General features: G+C 45.2%; 1 protein-coding gene across 1 annotated transcript in view; it reads right to left on the reverse strand.

Moving 5' to 3' along the window:
* Positions 1 to 3,800: 3,800 nt before the first annotated feature.
* LOC147455901 (protein HAPLESS 2-like) overlaps positions 3,801 to 19,433 on the reverse strand; it is a 346,793-nt gene continuing 331,160 nt past the window's right edge. The window contains exons 13-16 of the mRNA XM_086514530.1: positions 7,533 to 7,621; positions 5,368 to 5,651; positions 4,606 to 4,700; positions 3,801 to 4,511 (exon numbers count right to left, since the gene is read on the reverse strand). Of these exons, the coding sequence (XP_086370656.1) occupies positions 4,246 to 4,511; positions 4,606 to 4,700; positions 5,368 to 5,651; positions 7,533 to 7,621 (734 nt within the window). The 3' untranslated portion in view covers positions 3,801 to 4,245. The remainder of the gene's footprint in view (positions 4,512 to 4,605; positions 4,701 to 5,367; positions 5,652 to 7,532; positions 7,622 to 19,433) is intronic.

The following is a 19,433-nucleotide window of genomic DNA, read 5'->3' on the forward strand; positions in this document are numbered from 1 at the left end:
GGCTGGTGGATACTGTGCATGACAGTAAATTGGATGCACCTTTGTAAATTGGATTATGAAGAGACTTGTGTTCCCACTTGTCGTATGACTATTGTGCGTTTTCTATGTGCATTGGCAACTTATTTTGGTTGGATGTACATCAGTCAGTCATTGTTACTGCTTTCTTGAATGGTGACATATTTGAGGAAGTTTATGTAACGCAGCCTCGTGGTTTTGTCATTAAAGGGCATGAAGATAAAAGTGTGCAAATGTAAGAAAGCTTTGTATGGGTTGAAGCAATCTCCTCGTGCTTGGTATGAGAAGGCTGACACTCATTTGGTCAAACGAGGCTTTTGTAATAGTCCAATAGAAAGCACATTGTATGTAAAGCGTGAGAGTGATGTACTTCTCATTGTGGTTCTCTATGTGGATGATTTGCTGATCACTGGACCAAATGAGAGACATATTGCTGAATTTAAGGCTGATTTGAATGCTACTTTCAAGATGAAAGATTTGGGGTGGTTGCATCATTACTTGAGTATATAGTTTAAGCAATGTGATGGTGGTATTGCCTTGTGTTAGACAAGTTACATAAAGACATTGCTATGTAACTTTGGACTTGAGGATTGCAAACCTATTGCCACTCCCATGGAAACAGGTTTGAAATTGACTCTTCATGATGCTGGTGATCCTGCCGATGTCATTCTTTACCAAACTGCTGTTGTCTTCCTTATTTATGTATGCAACACGAGGCCATATATTCAATTTGCAGTCTCACAAGTTAGCAGATTCATGCATAGCCCAGGGTCTAAGCATTGGCAGGCCGTCAAGAGGATTTTTTGCTACTTGAGTGGCACTTTACATCTTGGCTTGTTTTATCCCAAGGGGAGATCATTGCAGCCAGATTTACATGTTTTTTCGAGCTCAGATTGGGATGGTTGTTTTGACACGCGAGTGTCCACAAGTGGTTTTTGTTTCATGCTTGGCAGTTCATGCATATCATGGTCGAGTAAGAAGCAACCTACTATGGCAGTCTTCACAGCTACGGTTGAAGGCGTATGGCTTAGACACCTTATGGGTGATTTGGGTGTTGGACAAGACACACCCAACACTATCTACAATGACAGCCATAGCACAGTGGCATTTGCGAGGAACTTAGTTTTTCATGATGGTACAAAGCACATTGAGGTGCATTAACACTATGTCAGGGAGAGGCACTCAATAGGAGATCAACTTGGCTTATGTGCCAACACAGGACAACCTTACAGACCTTTTCACAAAGGCATTGTCTCATGAGAAGTTTGAAGCTTTTCACAAAGGCATTGTCTCATGAGACGTTTGAAGATTTTCGCAAAGCTTTGGGCTTACTCCCCTTTGTGGACTGATCATGTCCTTAGGGCATGGCACTTCCCTATACTCTAGGTGCCATCTCTCGTTCTCCGCATCACTCCGAGGGGGGATTTGTTACCTTATACATGTGGTAGTGATGTGTGTGAACACACTGAGGACCACCACTGGGGCATTTTTTCCTTCACTAGGAGGTCCTCCCCCGGTACATTGTATATACATCCATCACTCTTAGGGCTATCTTATCTTTCCATTGCACACTAATACACTCTCTGTTGTGTGTCTTGAGCTTCCTTCGTCTTCTCCAAGCCGTGTATTTTTCTGCAACCCTAATCTCAACAATAGGTGAGGGGAACCATGAAAAAATAAGAGAGAGGGGGCAAGGAGCACCTGAAAAATATGGGTAAGAAGGAGAAAATTGTTGCCAATTAGGGAAAAAATGGAAGAAAGGGCAGGAGATAAAAAATAAAAAAGTAGTAGTGGTGGGATTATGAATAAAAATTGGGGGGGGGGGGGGGGGAGGGCAAGGGGGGGGGGGGGGGGGGGGAGGGGAGACAGAAAGAAAAGGAATAGAGGTAATAACAAGGATATATAAAAACTAAGGAACAAGAAGATGACATGTTTAGCATAATTATTCTAACATATTTATTTTGTGTTAGTTTACACATTCTCTAATTGTATGTGCTCTTTAAGCTACCTACTACTCATGGCTTGTATTTTGATCTTCCCTACATTTTCAAAGACTCTCCATGTGTAGATGATAATATGTGAAAGCTTCCTAGTGAAAAATATTACACCAATTCATTTGTAGGGCTAGCTATAGTGGACTAAAATTGGGTCAAAGAAGATCTTTAAGCTATTGAAGAGGAGAATCAATAATCTAGGAGAAGTTGGCTACGCATCAGAGGAGGGATTGTCAAGAAAATTCAACGCTAGTGCATCGTTGGTGGATAACTAAAAAAGCTTTAGAACACCGTCCCTATTTCTATAATTGATAGCCTAGATTTGACGCAACTTAGAACATTACAATTCTAAGTAGCCCATGAAATAGTGGTTTGCATGGGGAGACACATGTACGTGCTTTGCCATGCAAGAACGATGTTCGCGAAACAATATTATCAATATACTCTTTTCTGGCACAGAGAAGACTACTCACCAAGATTTTGTCAAGTCCATGCGATGGACTCAATGGATCACCAATATGGCTCCCATCTTTGCACAAAGCCTCAGACATCAAACATATCTTTCCCCGAGGTTGCATGTCAAAGCTTGTGTGTGGGCACTTTAAAGTGCATCAACAAGATTTGCCACAAAATTTGATAATTGTGGCATAAAAAACACTTGTTATTGCTATTTTCAGACATAAAAAATATTCCCTAGGGTTTCACACTGAAGCTAGTGTGTGGGTACTTTAAAGTGCGTCAACAAGATTTATCACAAGTTTGTCAATTGTGGCATCACAAATTCTTGCCATTTTCATGGCATCTTCCTAAGGGCACCTTTGGTAGGCAAGGTGTGCCAAAGTGGGGTAGGGAAGTTTTTGTGCCACTAATATTCTATGGTTGCATTATGCAATGGAATGTGTGAGTGCTATGTGTAATATGTGATCTCTTAAGATGAGATGGAAACAAAATTGTTTATTGTTTGTTTTCTATGTTTGTCTTATCATTATAAATGGTTTGTTGGTTTGATCACACTCGTGTTGTGGCTGATTGGGTCATCATGGCTTATCATGTTTATGACCCTCGATGGTGATGATATTCTTGGTTGGGGTTGGTCTCAATACACTGATAGCTTGTAAGGGGGGGCTAATTTCGGCTTCTTGGTTCAATTAGTATGCAAAGCGTTCTCACCATAGCAATGTGCAAAATGAAGGAGGAGGACATGGAATTGCAATTCTTATTCTGGGACTGTTCAAATCCTCGCTTATCAAGCCTTTGTAACAATCGCCCTTTCCTATCGTGTTGATTTTGCCTTTGCCATACCATCGCTTGTCTCCTTACTTTTGAATTTCCCTTTGTCTTTGAAGCAACATTAAGCTCCTCACTCATCCATCTTCATGTAGAGTTTCTTGATTCCTTTTTCTTTTGAAATCTTTGATTAGATGGCCTTCGGACTTGCAATTCCAAAATGGATTTGAATTTGGGCATTAATGCTATGCCAATATGACATGACGAAGACTTCATATTATTGCACACTACACTATCAAGTAAAACAAATGAAAGAAAAAATATTATCAAAGAAATTCTCAAGTGACAATAAAACCCTAGCCATATGAATGTCTACATAAAAACCTCATGTATTGAAAAAAACTTCTTGTTGCTCCATAAGCTTAAATTGTCTCTTATCTAGCACTTTAATTGAACGTATGCACCAATATAATCAAAAGGGCATTTCTCAGAGATGGGACACCTATACTTATACTGCAAAAAAATCATCAAATTGTTGACACAATTATAAGAAAGTGTGCAAAATGACTTTTTGAGCATTCCCAAAATAGGAAACCAAATTTTTGCCAATTGGCTTTAAAAATCTTCCTAGCATTAACAAACAAGTAAGGCTATTTCACAAGCCACCTTTACAATAGAGCCAAGCATCCTCTGTACCGGACTGATGTATGACAACTCGAGCCTGATGAGTTCCGTTCACCTCAAGTCGCCGTAGCACCCCCTTGGGCAAGCAACAATAGTAGGAGTGCTCGATTTTTTTTTCACCAAAAACTTGCAAAACATACATATGATAAATTTTTACGGGTAAATTGACTATATTTGAAGGGTTTTACACTAAAAGTCTCTAAATTTTATAGGCTTTCTCAGTGGTGTTTTTCCGAGCACTGCTGGGGTGGTGGCCATTCTACCAAAAGAAAGGAAAATGCTTTTCCAGCAATCTAACTACCTGAAGCAATCCAGGTTAAAATCACTATTGATAGCCATATCCATATGGTGAAGCAGATGGCATCATTGTCCATGGAGCCATATGTTGTGCTGGTATGGGCATCAACTGAGGGGGGTTGCGATATGGTTTGGCATTGGGCTGCACATTGTCGTCTTCCTCTTCATCTCGTCCTCTGTTTTCACCATCCTTTTTTTTACAGCCACGCAATGGGAATAAGCAACAACGGCCCATGCATCGACCTAGTGGACCAAGAAGACCCATCCTATGTAGAGACACAACTGACATTACCACTGCACAAACAAAAAAGAAACATAGCAAGCTTTACCATCACGAGATCGAAATTTGTTGAGATCAAATCTAAGTGAGATGAATGTTTGTACATACCTCCAACAAGAACCAGAAGAAAACCAAGCAAACCTATCATTTTGGAGAAGCAAAAGTTTGCCAAAATGCACAAGACATCAAAATCACCTGCACAACTGTGACAAATAGTAGAAGTGTTCATGTTTATCCATGCCATAGTACTATGGACACTAGTTTTTTTTTGAAAAATAACAGACTTCATGTTCTGCAGAACTTACATTGTTTATGGATATGCCAAAGTAAATGCCTCCAAACAAACACTGATTTATCAATTTTGCTTACACATATGCATCAGGCTCACTTTTTCTCTATCACATCGTAAAGGTTAGTGCTCAAACAGATGAATGATTGATGGCCCTTGTAAGCTTTAGAGCTCAATCTGTTTATTCTGCTTGGACTTGCTACAGTACGAGTGGACACCCCCCCCTTTCCACTTATCGTCAACAATAACTGGTTTTCTGTTCATTTTTTTCCTCGGCAAAGGCTAGAAACATTGACTGTCACAAAAAGTGGGTGTGATCCGAGTTTTACAATCATTGGGCGATAGCTCAATTGGTGAGGTGCTTGAATTATGTCCTTGAGGTGCTTGAAACGTGTCTCAAAAACACAATGCATTATGAAAAGATTAGTTGAAACTGGACTTGCTTGCTATGGCTTGTTCTTGTCTTTAGATTTACATAAAACAAGTCAAAAATAGTTCTTAATTCACAAAAATTAAAACGATTGACTACAAAGTTAACGTATTTTAACTGTATAAATTTGAAAGAGACAAATTTTACTTACTTGCATTGACCACTGCCAAAAAGGCTCCCAATTCCAAAACCACCAAGAATCCAGTTCATAAGGCTGGATATACCATGGACGAAACCTTCAATCAGAGCTCCAATATTTGGACCGAATATGGAACTGATGAGACTTATGCCAAGCTTCGCGAATGCTCCTGCTAAATTTCCAGCAATACTCTTAGTGAAGCTGAAGACTCCACCAAGTGCATTTCCAACAAAGCCCAAAATTCCTCCTCCATTGCGCACTCTCTCGCCCTTCATAGAAACTCCTTCTGATTGAATCTACCAGACAGAATATAAAGAAACAGTTTTGAGTGGACATTCCAATGAAAAAGATATTGATCCCTTTGCCGCAAAAACACATCAAAACAATCCAAACAAACTTCAATTGGAGCTTCATGTGGATATGGCTCGTGCTTGAGATAATTTGTTTTGGTAACAAAATGGAAAGCCTTCTCATTTTATGCCAAAATTACAATAAAGAGCTGACATGCTCACATCAATAAGATAGACCTACAAGCATCAATGCAAAGGATAAGTATCTAAGATGAGAGCCATGCACACTCGCACCTAGAAAGTAGTTGACCATTCCTCTACTTATCAAATCTGATTTGAAAATCAGATCTGTTTTTTGCAAGAAAACTATTATCTATAAAAGAAACCCTCGACAGTGGTCTAACCTCAAAAGAAGAAATATAATAACAAGCAGTCCAGGACTAAATGTTTGATTTCAATCTCTAAGAGCTAATAGGTTCTAGTCTTTTACAATACAGAGCTAGTGAAGCGCATTGCTTTTCATATAAAGGCTCCTTCGTCATACAATCAGAGCCATCTACAAAGGGCTCCAAAACAGAGGATCGCCATGCTCTCATGGAGGGAATACGTGAAGGTTGTGATCTTTGTCTAGAGAGCTGAATATAGGAGGTCCCTCTATCCACCTCGCTTCGAGTCCTTTTATTTTCCTCGATTCTCTCTGTATCTGTTATCTCCTCCTAGAGCCCTATGGACTCCCTTGAATTGAATATTGCATTTCCTCTTTCCATTCTATTACTTGCTAATAGCTATCTTTGCTCGAGACGCCCTCCATTGAATGCAGTCACCTACCATGTGACCTTTTCAAAGCAATAATCTGGACGCTCAATGAAAAATACTCTGTAAAATTTCTCCATTATGGATAGCATGCATGATCCTATTTGTACAATCTGCTTCGACAGGACCCTGTATCTCATCAAGGATATAAGCCAACATTCTGTACATGCTTGCACAAATACCGACTAAAGCACAAGGAATATAATGGAATTTTCATCAGAGCAAGACAGGTTCAACATCTGTTGTGGTCTGCCGAAAAATAGAATAGCTCTATCCCTTTGGCTTGCTACATCCCCAAGGTCCCCAATCAACAATGTATTGTGCCACTTCCTTCGCTGCTCTTCTACTAGCATCTCAATTTGTAGTCTCTGAAATGCTGTCTTGTTAGATTAACATAGGGATGTGGCTTCTGCTAAAAAAATAACCTCCAATTGTCGCCAAATTCTGATCACACTGCTTTATCTTAATGACACTGATGCTGAATCTGTCTCCATCTATACAAAATCCCTCCATCTTCATCGTAGGCAAGCTCTCATATAAGGGGGCCTCTCTAATGTCTACCATGTGTCCTATCCTGAGACCATATGTGATCTCATCACTGTCACTATGGTTGAGCAAAATTGAAAAGGTAGTCTTGATAATCGCCACAGCATAGGATGAAACAGAGTGTAAATCTCAACACCACATTCTTTCCCAAAGATATGTGATGATAAAATTTCAATCTTTTAACAAAAAGCATAACCTTGCAATCTTCTCTCTTGCAAGTAAATGGCCAGTCAATCATCACAGATCATTTTGTGGTCTAAAGTGCTAGTTGTTGCTTGGAATAATTCTCGGTGGGGCTGTCACTGTGAAATCCGGTGCAGGAGCTGTGGTCAACATACCAGAAGAAATGTAAACATTGAGGCGCCAGGGGGTTACAGAGGGCTGGCGGTGCTGAGGGATGCAGGGCAGGAGCTGAGAGAGCAAGGTGAGCTGTGGACATTAGCATTAAGTTTCCACTAAGATCCTATTAACCTTAAGTTTCCCTTGAGACCCCTCCTCTATTCTCCTGAAGAAAATACCATGGCATACCTTAGACACATTAGTGAATTGTGTTGCTGTCACAGATACGTAGGCATCGATAACATCAGCAACCTCTCCTTCCGAATCCCTTAACCGAACTGAAAATAGAAAAAGTTGACATTAGTGTCAAAAACACAAACTAAAAATCAAAATTTTGGCAAGCACTAAAAACACAATTCTCCTAGTCAACTAAAACAGGACAACCCAACCACAACACGTAGGTAGCCCTTAGGCTCTTTGTTAAAGGGCGCAGACCAATCATGCACACAGAAGCTTACACAAGAAAGAAACAGAAAATAGTATTAATTTTTGATCTTTGTTCATGATATGCCTCTATTCATGTGTGTACTTAGCTCGGGAACAATTTGAAATAAATGGTCTAAAAATAAAGTGAGTGAAGAATGATGACTAAGCCTTTCATGATTTATCGTGTGGTGAGACCGTAAGAGCACATCCATGGATATGGCTGACCAGTGCGATACATGGGTAGACAGAACCATGGCACAGAAATAGTATGATCTTATTTACTTATTTGTTAATATTATTATTATTATTTTATGTGTGTGTGTGGAAAAAGGAGCTATATAGTGTGTACAAGAGACCTCTGGGGATGCTCAACGTCCTATCTATCTCCCAGCCGAAGTACAAACTGAAGGAGTACAGTATGAGCGCTATTTATACATCAAGGTGGCAAATAGGAAGAATGCAATCACCGAGGAGGTGCATAATGCCATCTGATGTGGTCCTGGTCAGTTTGGTATGAGTTGGATAGAGACTTTGGTCTAGAGTCTAGTCTTTGCACACAGTACTCTCCCTGCATAGTCTGAGCCTCAACACCCCCATTTTACCCACTGCCCAGTAAGCACTTTGTCTGGAGGTCTGTGTGCTGCCAGCCAAAGTTTGTAGCTGAAACGTTGAGAGTAGTCTGAGCTTACATTGGGCTTAGTGTCTATCTTCTTGTGTGTAGCCTGCTACAGTGTCACTTCACAGGACAGGCAGTTGGACAGTTAGCTACAGTTGGTCTGGTTCACACTGGACGGACCCTTTGGCTGGGAGTGACACGTGGCAGGGTACCTACGGTGGTCTAGTGGACGTCGTGGCCAGGTCACCACCACCACTCAGTTTGGAGATAGACTTAGTTGGCTGGACATTTATGGGCCGTTGGTGGCTCTTATGGTTGTATATATCAGTAGTCGTTTTGGGGGAGTTGGGGCTTATCTTGCACGTAGTCGTCTAGAGAGTCTTACACAGAGCACTGCTTCACCATCCCTGCACAGCTGAGCCTCGACACCCCATTTGTACCTGTGAGTCCTGGGCTGGAGCGGAGTGTGCTGCCACGCCAGAGTCTGTACATGGTTCTTTGAGCTAGTCGAGTCCACATGTTCTGGTCCACTGTTGTGTCTCTGTTGTTATCCATTGTTTCTGTGTTGTTATCCGTTGTTTGTGTGTTTCATTCTGTTTGAGAGAGTTTTCATTTGTTTGAGTGAGATTGTCACGCTCATTGCACTGAGGGGCACCCACACTGTAGAGAGCACGACGCATTATCTGCGCTACAGGTGCTCTCATTTTGGCGATCACGGTGGGACCTCAACTGAAGTCTCACTCTGTTGAGTAGCTGGTTTCTTCGCTTCGCCTGTGCAGTCTAAGTCTCTCGCCTTGCTGGTCTGGTCCCCTCTCGCCCTGGTCCAACTTGCCCTCGTCTCCGGTCTAGACCCCCTCGACCCTGGTCTAGCTGGTCTAGTCACTTGTCTGGTCTAGACCCTGGTCTAGTCCTCCTCGTCCCTGGTTCAGCTGGTCTAGACAATTGTCTGGTCTAGTATGGTCTAGTAGAGTCTAGACCAGTCTTCAGCCAGTTCAAGGTTTTCTCGCCCAAAGCTTGGTTGGTTTGGAGGTCACTGTATGACACATACAAGGAGGTCAGTTGAGCGTCAAAGCCCACTACTGAGCCCTCTGAAGTACTATCACAGAAGACGACCTTTGACACCTTGTAGAAATCCTTCAACCTCATCACCTATACCTCCACATATCACATCACCCACTCCTTCATCAGGTTCCCCATCTTCGCGATCACCTTCTCCAGAAAAGCTCTCTCCTATTCTTCTACAACAAGCTATTGTGCAACAGACTCAGCAAGGAATCATGGAGCCACTAGCTAGTGTTTTGGCCAAGGTGAACATCAAGTTCCCTACATTCAAAGGGCTGTCTTCAGAAGATGCTGACGACCATGCAAGAAGATTTGTATCTCTCTGTAGGGGACGTGGGCTGAACAGAGAAGATGCTTACTTGGTACTATTTCCATCCACCCTGGATGGCCTAGCAGATAAATGGTACAACCAATTTGCAGAGAACCATTTTGCAACTTGGGAAGCCTTAAGACAGCAGTTCTGTGCAGCTTTCAGGCCAAGTGACTACCAGGAGAAGGTGTTGGATGAATTGGCCAACATGGTGCTCAAACCTGAGGAGACTTTTGCGGAGCTTATGACGAAAACTAAGTCGCTGGTGGCCAAGCTTCCCCAACAACCCGGTGAATTCATGGTTAAAAAGTGGGTGGAGAAGGCGCTTCCCAAAACTTCTCAGCAAAAACTCCGAGAGAGTCTCCAACCCGACGCCACTCTCGACGAGTTCATCGCAGCTACTACTAGAATAGAGGGAGCTAGGAAGCTCTTCAACAACTCTCCTCAAATAGATACTCCCTCTGTGTTCTCGGAAGGTAGTCCTACTGATCCTTTAACTTCTTTACGTAGGGAACTGGAAGCCCTAAAGCTACAACGAGCTCTTCAAGAGGAGAGGTCCTTCTCTCTTAGACAAGAGAAGCCTACACATAATGAGGCATTGGAACAGATTAAGCGCGAGTTAGAAGAGCTCAAGTGTCAGCAAGAGACTAAGGCTATGGTTTGGTGTAGCTCATGCCGCTCTCCAGGGCACCCACCACAGGAATGCCCCCTTCGGTTTTACTGCCACTTCTGTGAAAAAGCTGGACATGAGGATAAGGATTGTTACTACCTCAAGGGATTGCGTCAAATACAACAAAATCTTGGTCCTTCTCTCCAACAAGGGCTAGCACCTGCATCCAACATGGTCTCACCCTACGGCCATCAAAACCAGTTGCCTCCTCTGCTGACAACACCCCCTATGCAGCAAGGTATGCACAACAACTTTGCACCCCACAGTTTTTATCATGCCAGTACTCCCTTAGTTCCCCAAAGTTTCTACACCTCAGCCTCAAATTCCATGCAACAACCACCTCGTCCCCCGTTTCGTCCTTCCAATCGGCCCATACTCTGCTACAGATGCGGAGAATATGGGCATTATCAGAGCAAGTGTCCTTTACCCGAGGGGTCCCCTCCTTGTCGTCATTGCCCTGATTCGAAGGATCACCACAGTAAAGATTGTCCCAAGCAAAGGGCATCCACGTCTTCAGGCTCGACTCAGAACCAGCCCGAATTCACCTTTCCGAAGATAAATTTGATTACTGTGAACACCGTGCCTCAACCTTCACCTGCTACTCATGTGGTTAAGCCTCTGCAAGTGGAGGAGCCTGCTGGTGTCCTTACTTGGGCACAAAGAGCAGCTCTTGGTCTCAATCTACCCACAGGTCCACCTCGCCAGTCTCCACTTCCTCACTCTGGTCTACCTGACCCAAAGGACAAGTCCTTCCCAATTGCTCAGAGCAAACCAACTTCCTTGTTATCTGACATTGATGGAGCCTTCTTAGAAGCAGTGGCTGACTTGGAACAGATTAAGGTCACAAAAGGAGCCCAGTTCGAAGGCGCCAAGCCCACAGCAGAAGCCATCTTGAAAAATACTTTTCAGCAGGTGTCACTATACGACATGCTAAGGCTTGATGCAACACTTAGAAGTGACACCCTGTTAGTCATTCAGTCTCTGTACCCGGGGGCTGGGCCTAGTGGCGGGCACCTCCCTGTACAGCCCTCAGAGTCCTATTTGATTTCCTATCCATCTGCTCCCCTCACCGATTATAAAAGTCCTCGCCTCACTGTATCTATTCTTGGGCACCAGCTATCCGGCGTCATCGTTGATGGAGAATCTGGAATCAATTTGATGCCCGAATTCACTATGATGGCCTTAGGTCTAAAGCCTACCCGACCTGCTCCTTTCACTGTTACATTGGCTGATCAGAGAACAGTCTACCCAGTGGGCATAGTCGACAAGGTACCTCTGAAGGTACAAGATTTCACTTTTAACTTGGATTTTGTGGTAGTTAATCTTCCCCTGGTAGAGGGAGGTTATCCCTTGCTGATTGGTAGGCCATGGCTGCGACATACGAAAGCACTTCACGACTGGGGAACCGACGCCATGTGGATACATACTCCTGGCTCTCCAATGCAACAAATTCGTCTCGAAGGAGGTATGGATCCGGTCGTTCAGTATAGCTCTTTGTCAGTAGAGTCCAACCCTGACTTGGAGCAGCCGGTCCCTCCCGATGGGTCCGATGAAGACTTACTGCAGTGGTTAGAAGCCACCTCTTCGATGCAATGCTATGTAGTCTCTCTTCAACCTTTGCCAACAGATTCACCCTATCCCCCTGATCCTACATCTGAAGATACACCTAAGACCAAGAATCCCAATCAGCCAAGTGAGCCAGAACCAAGTGGACCAGTCTCAAGTGAGTCAGAACCAAGTGGACCAGTCTCTGGTGCGCATCCTTCAGAGGGTCCCTTGATGGAAACCGTCGGCCTGGGTGAGCCTATAACCCACCATAGAAGGGGAAAAAAGTCTCCCTTGCAAGAGTTGGCCAACACCCCAGATCCCTCCTTAGCCTCTACTCCATCTGACTCTCCACCCATGCCGGAGCACTTTGAGGTATCTGAGGATTTACCATTTGCAGAGCTTCCATCAGGTTGGTTGCAAGAAGAGTATGCTGATTTCAACATTGATCAGACGCCAGCTCATAATGTCCAAAGGCTAACAGAGGCACAATCTTCTCCACCTGACGCAGCCTTGACCACTGCACCGCCTGACCCAGTCAGAGAGGTCAACCTAGGAGGCCCTGACAGCCATCAGCCCATCTTATTAGCCACTTGGTTATGGGATCACCCCGCTCTACTCGACCTGGTAATCTCCTTCGTGCGCTCTTTCAAAGATGTGTTTGCCTGGTCTTACCACGATTTAGAAGGAATCCCAGCAGAGCTAGGAGTCCACACAATTCCTCTGGTTGAGGGGGCTAAGCCGGTCAGAGGACGTGCTTACAAACTGAATCCCAAGTATGCAGAAGCAGTCAAAATCGAGTTGGAAAAAATGCAAGAAGCAGGTATTATTGTACCAGTAGAGCACTCAGAATGGTTGTCTCCTATGGTTATTGCCCCAAAGAAGCAGTCCAACAAAATTCGAGTTTGTGTTGACTATCGGGCTCTGAATAAGGTCACAATCCCGGATGGATTTCCGACACCTTTTACTGAGAGAGTCCTCGAAGATGTCGCTGGCCATGTACTATATAGTTTTATGGACGGGTTCAGTGGCTACAATCAGTTAGGAATACATCCTGACGACCAAATCAAAACAGCTTTTGTGACTCCCTGGGGTATTTTCATCTACACTAGAATGTCTTTTGGGCTTAAAAATGCACCGCCTTCTTTCAATCGCATAGTATATCTCATCTTTTGTCCTCTGCTTACTGATCACCTTCGCATATTCATGGATGACTTTTCCACCTTCTCGGGTGCTCAATGTTCGACCCCAGTAGAAAATCTAAAGGAGCATCTTGCTTAGCTCTCTACAGTCTTCCTCAGGTGCAGAGAGGCACGCTTGAAGCTCAATCCGAATGTGAAAATATTTTATATGAAAATATTTTATGCAGATTTGGATGTCCCTTAGAGATCACCAGTGATAGAGGCAGTGATTTTGTCAATGACATGATCTCAAATTTGTTGGCCAATTACAAGATTTTTCATCGCAAGTCGTGCTCTTATTACCCTAGAGCCAATGGACAGGCCGAGAGCACCAACAAGGTTCTGATCGCTCTACTGAGGAAAGCATGTCATCTCCATCCAGCATCGTGGGCTCAGGCTGTGCACGGCACTCTTTGGGCATACCGCATATCTTTCAAAGCAACAATGAATCAAACGCCTTTTCAACTCGCTTTCGGTTTGGAAGCCATAGCTCCATTTGAGTTCAACTCCGGTTCCCCTAGGGTGGGCAGTCTGCGTGCAAGTTGGGGCATGGAATCTGCCTCTATCTCCCGTCTCACCTTATTGGATGAAAGCCGCCTTTTAGCTTCTCGTGCTCTGCAAGCGGAACAACTTCGTCGCAAAGCGTGGCATGATCGCCACCTCAGAAAGCCAAAAATAACGCAAGGCACATTGGTGCTACTCTATCAGGCAAAATATTTGAAAAAAGCAAAGAAGCTGGTTCCAGCTTGGCAAGGGCCCTTTAGAGTACAGGAGGTTTTGCCACAGGGGGCTGTCCAGTTAGTCACTTTGGAAGGCATCCCTTTGCCACTGGTAAATGGTTCCAGAATCAAGTGCTATTACTCCTCTGAGTAAAGGGTATGCAACTTTCCGCCATCTGTAGGTTCTATGGCCCATCTCTCTCCTCCCCTCGAGCTTTCCACCAGAATAGATGTTCTGTTACTGTCTCAGTTTTTGCTATGTTTGTAAGTTTCCGCCTTTCCTCTAAGATATCTTTTCTCCACTAAGTCCTCTTGGTAATTGGGTATTATAGGGAACTTCCGCAAGAGTCCCTCCTCCTCACTGGACTCCTCCTATAATCAGTCCCTCTTCTAATTCCTCTAATGGTTTCTATCCTCAGTGTTATTTGCAGTTAAGTATTAAGATCCTTCCAAACTGCTTTCAGTCAAGCTTCTTGCGTGACTTTGTTCAGTCTTGTTCAGTCTGACAACTGGAATTTGCTTGGGGACTAGTGGGGACTCTACTTAGATGGCAATTGGGATAATAAGCAAGGTGTAATCAAGGACTTGGCTTGATGGGACTCCCAATGCCATACTGTCTATGGGAAGAATATAGGCTTTACTGCAGGAACCTTAGTCTCCCAATGAGTCAAAATTACCCTCCCTTTTATCTGCTCGAAAATTGTAGCTGCTTAAAAAAAAAAATTAGCACTTTGTACCTTCTATTTGCTCCTGCTATCACTTTGTACCGAGTACCGAGTGTGACCATCGGCCCTACCCTCTCCCACAACCCCTCTCGCCCCCTACCCTAAACTCTCGACCCTATCCTCCCCCACACCCACTCTCGCCCCTATCCCCCCCTCTCGCCCCTACCCTCTCCCGCACCCCCTCTCGCCCCTATCCTCCCCTCTCGCCCCTACCCTCTCCCCACCCCCTCTCGCCCCTACCCTATTATCTCGCCCCTATCCTCCCCTCTCGCCCCTACCCTCTCCCGCACCCCCTCTCGCCCCTACCCTATTATCTCGCCCCTATCCTCCCCTCTCGCCCCTACCCTCTCCCGCACCCCCTCTCGCCCCTACCCTCTCCCGCACCCTCTCGCCTACCCTCTCACAACAACCCTCGCCCCTAACCGTCCCCTCTCGCCCTAACCTCCCACTCTCGCCCCTACTCTCTCTTAGCACCCCTCTCGCCCTGCCCTCTACTTGCCCTACTGGTTCGCCCTACTGGTTCGAATTTGCTGCCCTAAATTGTGTTTTGCAGCAAAACTAAAGCATCACGTGCTTTTCCATTGCCAGCCTAAATCGTTTTGCAGAAGAAAATCCAACCTGGCCTTTTCTTCCAACCTGGCCTATATCTGAGTGCTTTTCCATCACTTGACTACTCAGAGGCTAGGTTTGTCATCCGACCTCAACATGGCAGGGGGTAGCAAGCAACAGGAGAAACAACAAGAAGGAAGTAGCAAGAAAAAGGTAGAGTTGAAGAGGAGGAAAGCTCTGGTTGCATCAGAGAGCGAAGCAGATGAAGTATCTGCAAGCAGCAGCAGCCATGACATAGAGAACTTTACCTCCAGTGACCCAAGTGATGAGAGCTACAAAGCAGACTCAGCAGCATCTGATGATTCCGATGTCAATTCCGAGTCAAGTGCATGCAGTGATCAAGGGGAACACTCAAAGGTGGCTCAGAAAACAAAAAAGCAGCAAATTATCACTCATGAAATCCAGAGGCCTGCTTCTTCAAAAAATCGCACAGCATTTTCATTACATTTTCATATGCAGCAACCTCGACCATCTCTCAGCGAGGTGCTGTCGACTGCTCAGCTACAGACTCTGGGCCTCACAGAATTGGCTGATGCAAATTTACCTGATACTATTCCAGCAGAACTGATACATCAACTGCTGAAAAACTTTCCAAAGGTCTGGGGCCACAAGCTAACAGCTACAAGGCTTGGCCATGCCATGGGTATGACCAACTTTCCAGCTGTGAAGTCTACTACTCGCACTTTCTCTTTGTTGTCCAAGGACGCGACAATTCAAGCATGTAAAGAGCTATTGAGCTCGGATCACCCCAATTATGAGCGAAACAGACGGCTTCTCGCAATCTTCCGGTATTACTTTCTGGCTCGGGATGCCAAAGAAGACAAGGTACAAACAGATATTCTCACTACATTCTCCCACTGCGACGGGCTATACTGTTTAATCCACACTATCCCATGTGGATTCCACCAAATTCTCTTCAGCTCTCTGCAGTCTAGGGCTAAAAGATTTCGGGCCCAAGTGCAGTCTGTGCAGTTAACTTTTAGATGTTTTGCGACGCCTCTCTTGGCATGGATCATAAACATACCTATTAACATAAATGAAGTGGATGAGGAACAGGGAACCTCGAAAGGGAAAAGGAAACCCGTGAGCATGCAAGTAGATCCCACAGTCACCAAGAAAAAGAAGATCAAGGCGAAAGTGATGAAGGATACAGTGAAGTCTCTACTCTCCTTGCCAGTTTCTGAGAGACAGCAGACTAGGGTACATCTTCAGCGTCATATGTCTACTGCTACACCTGGTTCTGCTGTGCCGACACCAGTGTCTACTGCCGCTCCTCAGGACAGGATGGTCAATTCACCCTTATAGGATCCTCTTCCTTCTTCTCCCATCTTCACTCATACACCGGTCAACATATCACTCGCTGCACCTACAACAACAATCTTTGAGGCACCTTCTACACCGAGTGTCCCTACTTCTAGCTCGCCGGTTGTGCCACCATCTGCACCTACTTTTAGCTCGCCGGCAGTGCCACATGTGCGCCCTCCAGCATCACATCCATCTGAGGGATCTTCAGGTAGGACCGACTCCACTTCTCTATTTCAGCTTTCAGAGAAGTTGCTTCAGGACTCCAAGAGCTGCTATTGCCACCATCGAGCTAGGCGTGGAGCAGCTAGCTGCAACCCACCAGCATCACTCCGCCACATACGCAGCTATGGAGGGATCCCTGTGAGTTGCCGAGAGTGCCATCACAGATCGAGATGCAACGATTTTTGCCCTACAGCAGGCATTGAAGATAAAGTCGAGAATTATTGATGACCTCAAAGCACAGGTGCAAGGATTTCAAGAAATGCTTATGTATGATAACAGGCCTACCCAGGCTACTGTGGGATATGGATGGACTAGGCCAAGGATACAGGTCCAGAGTCCAGCTACCTTTGCAGCGGCAGCAGGTCCCTCTCAGCCCTCTCAGCAGTTCATGGGACACTACCCAGCAGGTCTCTCTCAGCCCTCTCAACAGTTCATGGGACACTACCCAGCAGGTCCCTCTCAGCCCTCTCAGCAGTTCATGGGACACTACCCACAGCCCCAGGTCCAGTACTTCACTCAGCAAGAGTCTCAGATCCAGATGCCACGCATGCAGAGCCAGAGTGTTCCTTGCTGTGACGGTGTTACTGGTGCACACCGCCATGGTTGCGTTACTAGGCGTCTGGAGTTCACTTCAGGGCAGGTACTCCCATCCGCTGTGCAGCAGATGGCTGCTACAACCACAGGAAATCAAGATATGCAAAGCACAGGACAGCAACCGCATGGTTACACTATTGATCTGATGGCTCCTCCCGATCCGGAAGCTTCTGGAGCAGCAGTGGGGACGACCCTTTCCCTTGGGTGACAAGACTGTGCTCTTACCTCATCTTTCATGGTACATATAGTTACTTTTGCAGTTTCATTCAGTTTTGGCTCACCGAGACGGTGACCAATCTTGTGGCGGGCAACCTGCAGCCTGCTATAGTGTCACTTCACAGGACAGGCAGTTGGACAGTTAGCTACAGTTGGTCTGGTTCACACTGGACGGACCCTTTGGCTGGGAGTGACACGTGGCAGGGTACCTACGGTGGTCTAGTGGACGTCGTGGCCAGGTCACCACCACCACTCAGTTTGGAGATAGACTTAGCTGGCTGGACATTTATGGGCCGTTGGTGGCTCTTATGGTTGTATATATCAGTAGTCGTTTTGGGGGAGTTGGGGCTTATCTTGCACGTAGTCGTCTAGAGAGTCTTACATAGAGCACTGCTTCACCATCCCTGCACATCTGAGCCTCGACACCCCATTTGTACCTGTGAGTCCTGGGCTGGAGCGGAGTGTGCTGCCACGCCAGAGTCTGTACATGGTTCTTTGAGCTAGTCGAGTCCACATGTTCTGGTCCACTGTTGTGTCTCTGTTGTTATCCATTGTTTCTGTGTTGTTATCCGTTGTTTGTGTGTTTCATTCTGTTTGAGAGAGTTTTCATTTGTTTGAGTGAGATTGTCACGCTCATTGCACTGAGGGGCACCCACACTGTAGAGAGCACGACGCATTATCCGCGCTACATTGTGTTACTTTGAGGACATCTCTGTGCTATGTTTAATTTCAATGTGTAAAGCATGCCTTTCAGTTGTCTAGTTTGTGCCATGGAGTAAGGTTTCTTGCATACTCCACCTAGGAGCACCCACAGTATAGAGCACGACATAGTTTTCCTCCTACAGCTGGAAACGAATCTGTGACTGGATATGAGTGATGAGCCCCAAGGCAGTCTCCACGAATCCGCATCAACAATGTAGCTGGGAATGTCCTCTTCTGACCCCCTTTTGAGCACTCTTCGAGTAGGCCTCCAATTCTGATATAATTTTGCAGACTCTTCACCATTTTCGTTCTCTTCAAGTGTTAACAAACTGAAGCTTGCCTGCCCTGGTGATCTCAAGCCCTCCCGCTCATCATCTGAATCGAGCGCCTTCTCCAACACTGTTCCATATAGTTTGGCTAAGATGTGGCCAACCATGATCGTTTTGTAGTTGCTCGGATCTACAATATCCGATGCTTTGTGGATCGGCACAATGGCTCCATGATTCCCATACGTGCATAGAGGCTTTTCAATTCCTCTTCCACAGTGTTGGTGTCCTTGACACCCGTGAATTGTACATGTAGAGTGTGTGCCTTCCTTCCTTCTTTGCTCTTCCTCAATTGTCATGTTGGTGTGTGTGAGAGAGAGAGGAGAAATGAAATGTTAATATATATTAACGTCTTCAGAAGGCCAAAATGACCTATGAGACCAAAAAGTTACAACCCGGTGAATCTGATACAATGTCAGAGTACCAAAAACAAAAAGGTACTGAAAAAGGGGTACTATAGAATCCTGAGCTGCTAGCTGGAACTATGTAGGATATGAGTAGGGGGGTGAGAGTAGTGACTGAGAGCTAATACAACACAATGTGTGTGTGTGTGTGGGGATATAATGGGTAAGAGCTGATACAAAGGCTGGTACAAGATGAGTAGGGTGTACAATCCTCAAAAGAGCTAAATCACAGGAGATCCATCATCGGTTGCTCGCGGATCTCATCAATCTCCTCCATGGTCAATAGTCTGACCGGTCGTCGTGCATGTCGGGCCAAAGTGATCTGAATCCTCTGATGCAGCCTTTGTTGATGCCGTGTACTCCTCCACAGTCGTGGGCGTCTGGATCAGTGTGCCTCTGGTGTGAGGAGAGGGTGAGCTCCACTGTGGTAGCTGCTCCTCCGGCTGCCCAATGTCCGC

Source organism: Adiantum capillus-veneris, chromosome 6, assembly GCF_014529385.1.
Source record: "Adiantum capillus-veneris isolate H3 chromosome 6, ASM1452938v2, whole genome shotgun sequence".
In the NCBI taxonomy this organism is placed as follows: domain Eukaryota; kingdom Viridiplantae; phylum Streptophyta; class Polypodiopsida; order Polypodiales; family Pteridaceae; genus Adiantum; species Adiantum capillus-veneris.